We start from the raw sequence: 8,140 nt of genomic DNA on the forward strand, positions 1-8,140 counted from the left end.
AAAAAAATTTAGCCAAGCACGGTGGCATACAGCTATAATCCCAGCATTTGGGAGACTGAGGCAGGATTACTGCAAGCTCATGGCCAGCCTAGACCACACAGCTGGATTGTCTCAAAAATAAAGAATCCAAGACCCGAAATACTTTATTTTGAATTGTACTTCTGCTGACACTATTCAAGTCATTCACATGCATAAATTTGGCAGTCCTGGGTAATCCACTTATTGGTATATACCCAACACTTCCCTTTCTTTCTGGAAAAATAAACAGCTATGACAAGGTAATTTCCTTCCAAACAGCAAAGGTATAGAGCACAGGCTGCAAGCTGCATCTCCTTCAATTTTTTTTTCATTAAAAGGACAATAAAGATAGGACAATATAAACAAAGCTACCTTTCCTACATCAATTTAAGGCATTATTATGAGACAATTATCAAAAGAAATGTGTTCTCAGCTCAGTGTGAAAAGCTATGATAATATGAATAAGCCTATATAATAACGTCCTATAAATGAAACAGCCAAAAATAAAACAAAAATAAGACTGGTTGGTTCCAAGGGCATTATCCTGATTATGGGCTGTCTGAAAGCATGGGACTGATCTGAAACAGTGAGGTTTGAAGCCCCCTGAGCTTGCCGATTTAGAAGCCAATATCCTTGGCTCCCTCACTCAATGTGATACACAAGTATTTTTAAGCATGGCTTTTAGTCATGAGATTACCCTTAACCCATACCCATCAACTTAACATCATAGCTACAAGTACTGGTATGATTTAACATCTGAACAAAGAACCAAAGCAGGAGGGAACCACATGCCATCTCTTGTGGTTTGGATCTGGAATGTACCCTTGGAACCTGATACCTCAGGGGGTGAAAGCTAACTTGTCTTAGGTGGGACCTGATTACAGGGGGTCTTTGGGGATGACTTGGAAGGGTATCTCTCCTTGCTTCTCTCTCTGCTTCCTGGAATTGGACTTCATCTTTCCTCTACCCAGGGCCTCCTAGCATGCAGTTTCTGTGTTTAAGCCTGTCAAACATGGCTTACCTCTCCTCTCTTCTGTTGTTTCAGGTATTGTGTCCCAGTGAAAATCAGAAACACCCTTAAGTAGTGTTCTAGCAAATTGCTCACCACAATTATCAAACCAACAGACTCTCTCACCTCTCTGACACTAGTGTTTTACAATGTGTGTGCACTAGAAATATAGTAACTCGTCTTTTAAAAACAAAAACCTCAGCAGGGCACAGAGATACATGTCTACAGTCTAACTGCTCCACAGAAGAAGTAGGGAAAACACTTGAATGCAAATGTTGGAAGAACAGCCTGGCCAGAGAGGAAGACCCACAACTCAAAAAGCACCCTCCAACACCAACAATATGAAAGGAGGTGCCAATACGTGTCAAAATAATCTTACAAAAACAGATCTTTGGATGATACAAAAATGTAATGTAACTGGCTATTTTAGATATAAATATGAACCTTGGGGAAAGGACTACATTCAGAAATATACAAAAAAGAAAACCAACACTCAACTCACCAGCAATTTCTACAATATCACCAGGAACTATATCTTTAGCTTTAATCCGTTGTACACTCTTTCTGTCCTGTCGATACACTTTGCCCATTTCAGGCTCATACTCCTTTAGGGCTTCAATTGCATTTTCAGCATTTCTTTCCTATATAAAAGAAAACAGAAGATAAACATTATAAACACCTTTTCGACTACTGCAAGTATTTCTAGCTCAGGAATAAAAATTTTAGAATTTTAATCTAAAAACAAAAAGACAACAGAAGTACACCAATGATACCTGCAGTAATTAAACAAATCACATCTTAAAAGCAGTGTACTGTAGCAGGCTGTTGTCACTGAAAGTTCTAAAAGGTTCACCATCACTGCCTAAAGGCAATAAACATTTTACAAGAGCACATGTAAATTTACGTTAAAATTACAACAGCCCAAGCAGGCTAAGGGAATGAAACTATACACAAGCACAGGAACCTGTTGTCCCTAGGCACACAGCAGAACACAACCCTCAACCTCCAGCCATTCCCCTTCACTTGTTCCCGCCTCACACCAAAGGCAGGAGAGTGGACAGCCTTTAGCTAGGCTACCCAAGTTCCACTGAGGTGCTTCACTCAAAGCTGTGCACTTGCAGGTAAGTCACACAGCACACATTTCTGCCTTAATTAGTGACAATGTTCAAGTTCCTGCCTGATCAAGGTCAAGGAGATGTTCCAAAAACACTGAATTTGCTCCTACTAGAACTAGCAATGGTGCATTTAACTGTTTACCAGTCTAATTATTTAAATACAGGATAACCAAAAATTGCATATTTTCATTTTTATAAGATAACGGGAAATATTAAAAACAACAATTTTATCAAATGTATCAACTGGTTGAAATGACACCTGCCCAAGTGATGGTTGGAATAGTCAGTACATAAACAAATGCACTGCCCAAGTAAGGCTGGGTAAACTGTTAAGTGGTTAGTTAAGTAAGTTACACAGCTCAGATCGTGAGGGTAAAGACGACAAAATCTCAACAGTCTTTCTTGCCCCAACTCAACTCAATCAAAAGGAGTATTAGAGTGAAGACAGAGAGAGGTGGAAGTTTTCAGCACGCCCAATGTCCTGGATTTAATCCTCACTACATGTGCACACAAGCACCAAAATATAGTGTGATTACAAATTTCTTTTTTTTTTTTTTGGTACTGGAGATTGAACTCGGGTCCTTGTGCTTGCAAGGCAGGCCACCAAACCACTGAGCTAAATCCCTGGCCCGTTTACAAATTTGACAGGTGTGGTGACAAACACCTGTAATCCCAGCACTCAGGAAGCTGAAGCACGAGGCACGAGGATTGAGGCCAGCCTTAAGTACATAGTGAGAAGAAAGTGGGAGGAGAAAGAGAAAGAGCGGGGAGGGGATGGGAAAAGAAAAATTTTAAATTTATTTTAGCCTTGCAGGGTGATGCATGCCTATAGCCCCAGGCACTGGGGGGTGGGGTGGAGGCAGTAGGATCACAAATACAAGACCATCCCAGAAAATTTAGTTAGATCCTGTCTCAAAATAAAAAGTCAGGGATGTAGCTCAGTTGAAGAGTGCTTGCATACCACTTATGTGGCCCTAGGCGTAATCCCCAGCACCCCCCCCCCAATTTCTTTTAAAAGCCTGAAACACCGTACTTAAGTGGTAGAATGCATGCTTATCTTGTACAAGCTCCTACATCAGATCCATAGCATGGCAAAAACAAGAACAAAAAAACTTAAATAGGCCTTTCTCTACAAGCCCACCACATAACAACATTTACTAATAAAATGAGAAGTTAAGGTAGGTCAGGGAAATGGGGAAAAAATAAGAACCAAGATACACCATGTAAAGGTACAAGATCCTAATGATGAATGTAATTGTACTGTACACCTAAAATGTACCAATAAACTTAATCGGAAAAAATAAAGTTAACAATTCCAATAAGAGTAAGCATATTTATAAAATGTTTTCCCTTTGAGAACAGATATTGTGAGTACAATGGTGGTACAGTACATGCCTGTATCCCAGCACCCTGGGAGGCCAAGACAGGAGGATCCAAATTCAAACCCAGCCTAGGAAACTTTGTGGAGACTGTCTCCAAATAAAAAGGAGGGGGGGGTAGGTCGCTGCAAAGGCCCTGGGTTCATTAAATTTCCAGTACCACAAATCAAACACAAAAACAGTAACAGCCATATTTTATTTTAGTTTGTAGAATATATCTATCAGAAGCTTAAGAAATCAACATTTAAATGTAAAGTATTAATTTGATCTTTAAAATCTAGAAAAAAATCTAAATGATCAATACTCCTAAAATATATCTAACAATTCGATGAAGGGAAAGGAGTGCCACTAAGTTTCTATAGCAAAATTAGTTTCCATTCTGTCACTAAGAAAAGCCTGGGCAACTGAGGAAAAAAAAAAGTCCAAGAGTAATCTCTGGAAAGAAAATAATTTATGGTTAAAACAATTTTTATAGCTAAAGTTCCCTCCAAATCCAAATGGAATAAGAATAATGCTAAGATTATAAAATCTATCACAGGAAGCAAGGTAGGAAACAAAGACAGATACTAGTTTTCACATTTTCTGATTTACTTTGTTTCTCTCATCCAATTTCTTTTTTGTTTCTGAGACAGTCTTGCTCTGTAGTTCAGGCTGGCCTTGAACTTGCAGTGATCCTTATGCCTCAGCCTCCCCAGTGCTGGGATTACAAACATGTACCACCACACCTGGCTCTCTCATCCATTTTCCTTTGTTGTGTTTTAATTCAGGAGTCTTACTATGTTATGCAGGCTGGCCTCAGACTCCTGGGCTCAAGCAATCCCTCCATTCCAGTGTTCTGAGTGCTGGGATTAGAGGTGAACCTCACCATGCCCAAATATCCATTTCCCTAACACCTTGTTACCAAAAAAGATGAGAAATTTATTCTCTGTGGTGCTGGGGTTCTGACATTGGACCTCATAAGCACTCTACCAATGGAGCTACACCCCCCAGCCCAAGGATGAGCAATTTTAACAGCAAAATACACATACAAGAAAGTTCTAAAATTTGCCATTAAATTGAAGAAAAAAAAAATTTTAGACTTTTGACAGTTTTACTCAACAGGAAAAGAAAGAAAAGATTAGCAGTCTAAAATCACATATAAATTTCATTTAGCACTGCAAAAATTTCTGCTTACCTGCCATACACCCACAATTGCATTGGCTACTAATATAAGTAGAATTACAAAAGGTTCTACAAAGGCTGTAATGGTTTCTTCACCTTCTTCAAACCAAGCCAAAACCTAGAACAGAAATGGCATGTGTTAGAACTGTTAATGTGCTTTTAGGCTTAGAGCCACTTTTACAACAAAAGTGGCCGGCACTAAAGCAATTATGATAAACAACATCTTTCTTAAATTCTCTAGTAATAAATGGCAAAATGTGGTAATAGGAAAAATTCAAAAACGAATTTAACAATCTCCTTAAATTTATTTAGGTTGGTTGTGGCAGTGCACACCGATATAATCCCATCACTTGGGAGGCGGAGTTTAAAGCCAGCCAGGGCTATACAGTGAGTTCAAGGCAACTTTAATCTACAAAAGACCTTGTCTCACAAACCCGCCCCCCAAAAATTCCTGACTCTATTAAGATAAAAGGTAAATGACAATCATGTTGACTCAGTTAATATTACTATTAAATAACATCCATATGTGGCATAAATTATAGTAAAAACAGTTTGCTGGACCACTCGCTTAAATAATACTAATTATTTGCAGTGGTATTAGTGAAAGTTACCTCAGAACCACTACAAAGTTGTTCTGAGACTGGGAATATATTTAAAGTTATTCATCATGTGATATCCAGTATAGCAACACAGTACTACTTCAACATGACCTAAATTGTATCTAGGCACAGAACACTGCCCCAGAAAAATGAACAAAGGATTAATCTTTTAGCTCATACAACGAAACCTCCTTAAGAACCTCAAGTTAACAGCAACACTGTGCTTCATAACTGAGCAACTATGAAGATGATACAAAGAAAGAACCCAATACAATGAATGCTGATAATAAACAGCATAGTCAAAAGTGAAATAAACGGTTCAAAGTCATCAGGACAAGGGTCCTGACAGATGCCAAATGCTGGTAGTCATTTATGTGGAAACCTAACTCTCTACTGATTCAATGTGGGAGATGGAATTTTCTTTTTGATTTTAAACATTTCAAATGTGTTTCACAAGAAAATATTTTCTTCAAAAGAGCTATTTAATAAACAAAGCATGCTTTCTGACATGATTTATGGCAATAATAAAATCACTTAACTGCATATGTACTTAGTGGAATACTACAGAAAATGTACTTTTACACATAGCAAATATCCAGAAAGATGACTAAGGCCCAATATGAATTTTACAAGTGAGTTAACAATGAATTAACGAATCATTTTGAGCAGGAAAAATCAAAATAAAATAAGTTTCAGAGCCCAGGTGTGTCCAGGTCCTGACATATGTCAATCACCACTGACAGCTAGTGGACTAGGACAGGCAGAAAACCAGAATGACAAGTACTGCAACAAGACATTCCTAATGCTACGGCCAGGTCTAATGCCAGAACCAAAACTTCTCTAGGAAGCTATAAATTTTCAAGGTTGCAGGACCTACAGCTGCTCCTATTAGCCTTCCAAACATTTGCCAAGGAGAGAATATTGGAATCAGGAAACTTAATTAGATCTTATGGGAGAAAAACTGCTCAACTTGAAGAGTGACTAACTAGGGCCTTTCAAAAAGGTCAGTGAGGCATTGGTGACAGTAAGATAAGCTTCACACCTTGTCAGGGTGAGTATGAATTTCGTTCTTGGCAGCCAAACCACAGGAATAAATTTAAAGCAACTTCCCTTAACAGCTGAGGGAAAGGACTACAGCAAACAGTGAGGACTATCAGGGAACACACCTCTTACTTTTCAAGAAATCTACATTCCGTTTCACAAGTACTTATCAAATGTAAGAAGTTTAGTTTGTAAAATGCAGTAAGCTTTTCTTCTGAATCTGTTTATATGCACGAAACACAATCATACTGTTATTTGGAAATTCAGCAGTAGGTTCTACAGACAAACTACTTCATGATGAGAAACTAGTGAGCAAATCCCTTAGGATGGACAGATGGTACCCAAACCGATTTAAAATAAACAACTGAGAGTTTCTCAAACTTCAAAAAATATCTCAAAACCCTAAATAACCCAGAGAATTAAAGTTACAGCTCTTGAGCCAGGTGTGGTAGTGCCTGTAATCCCAGCCCTCCAGAGGCTGAAGCAGGAGGAATACTTTAAATTCTGGGCCAGCCTGGGCTACACAGTGAGTTCAAGGCCAGCCTGGACTGCATAGAAAAACTGGTCTCAAAATAAATAATTAAAAGTTACAGCCAAAAATGACGATCAACCATATTTAATTAACCAATCTTGTCAATCATGTTCAAATCATGTTGTGCAGTCATTAATGGTTTGTTCTACTAATAAGCAAACCTCTTAGGTTGTGTGAATGGGAAGATGATGCTGACATGACTCCATGAGATGAGGGAGGGGAGTTAGACAAGGAGAAAAAAAATGGATGAATGGCTACTGAATCATACGATGCCATATGAGTGTCAGGGTAACATCAGATCATCATTACGGTTTATCCTAAGTTGAACAAAACTGTATATAGGAGGGGAGGAAATGTTTCTAAAATTTTGAGAATAGATGACTATGAAGGATTAGCATATGTACTCCCTTGCGTTCATGGTTAGCTCTCTCTAGGGTAAGTCTATGGGGTACATAGTTAAAGCTCAATATATATTACTGAGTACATAAACAAATCAAACAAAATTTCATACAACCTATAAGGTACAAAGCCCCAACAGTAGTATATGAACTTAAATACTGAGAGTAAAAAGGTAATTAACACTTCATAAGCCACTTCAAAGAAAAATGGAAAAGGCTACTGTTGTAGTTTTTGGCAGTTTCTTCTTCCTTCTGAGGCTAACATCAAGCAAGTTTGAAATCTCAAATTTGCTAATATATTCAAAGTAACCACTTGCTGAAGAACATTACATTGTAAGGTAGAACACTGCCAGATGTGGTGGCACATGCCTGTAATCCCAGCACTCAGGAGGCTGAGGCAGGAGGATCGCTGTGAGCGAGACCAACCTGGGCTATATAGTGAGTTCTAGGGCAGTCTCAACTACATAGGGAGACCCTGCCTCAAAAAACAAACAAAAAAAAAAGGAACACAGTCTTGCTGGGCATGGTGCATGATGGTACAGGCCTGTAATCCCAGCACCCAAAAGTCTGAGGCAGAAGAATCGCTGAGAGTTCAAGGGCAGCCTGTGCTACATAAGAAGTCAAGGCCAGCCTCAACTATATACCAAGATGGTATCTCAAAAAAAAAAAAAAAACAACTTTTCTTTTTTAAAGTATACCATGCTGCAACCACTATGGAAATTTCTCAAGAAACCAAAACTAGAGGTTCCATTTGACCCAGCTATACTCCTTCCTGGAATCTTCCCCCCAAAATTAAAAGCATCCTATCACAGCGACATATGCACACCCATGTTTATAGTGGCACAGTTTGTAACAGCTAAATCTTGGAAACAACCCAAATGCCCATCA

At 38.7% G+C, this 8,140-nt stretch overlaps 1 protein-coding gene across 2 annotated transcripts in view; it reads right to left on the reverse strand.

Annotated features, from left to right (window-relative positions):
* The window catches only part of Atp2a2 (ATPase sarcoplasmic/endoplasmic reticulum Ca2+ transporting 2), a 60,597-nt gene that overhangs the window by 45,077 nt on the left and 7,380 nt on the right, over positions 1-8,140 (reverse strand). The window contains exons 3-4 of one of the 2 annotated variants that reach the window (XM_010604418.2): positions 4,696-4,800; positions 1,530-1,668 (exon numbers count right to left, since the gene is read on the reverse strand). In XM_010604418.2, coding sequence (XP_010602720.1) covers positions 1,530-1,617 — 88 coding nt within the window. In that variant the 5' untranslated portion in view covers positions 1,618-1,668; positions 4,696-4,800. Of the gene's footprint in view, positions 1-1,529; positions 1,669-4,695; positions 4,801-8,140 lie in introns of those variants that run through there. The other variant, XM_033762446.1, reaches the window with a different exon arrangement.

This window comes from Fukomys damarensis, unplaced genomic scaffold (genome assembly GCF_012274545.1).
Source record: "Fukomys damarensis isolate Sample0158 unplaced genomic scaffold, DMR_v1.0_HiC HiC_scaffold_12, whole genome shotgun sequence".
In the NCBI taxonomy this organism is placed as follows: domain Eukaryota; kingdom Metazoa; phylum Chordata; class Mammalia; order Rodentia; family Bathyergidae; genus Fukomys; species Fukomys damarensis.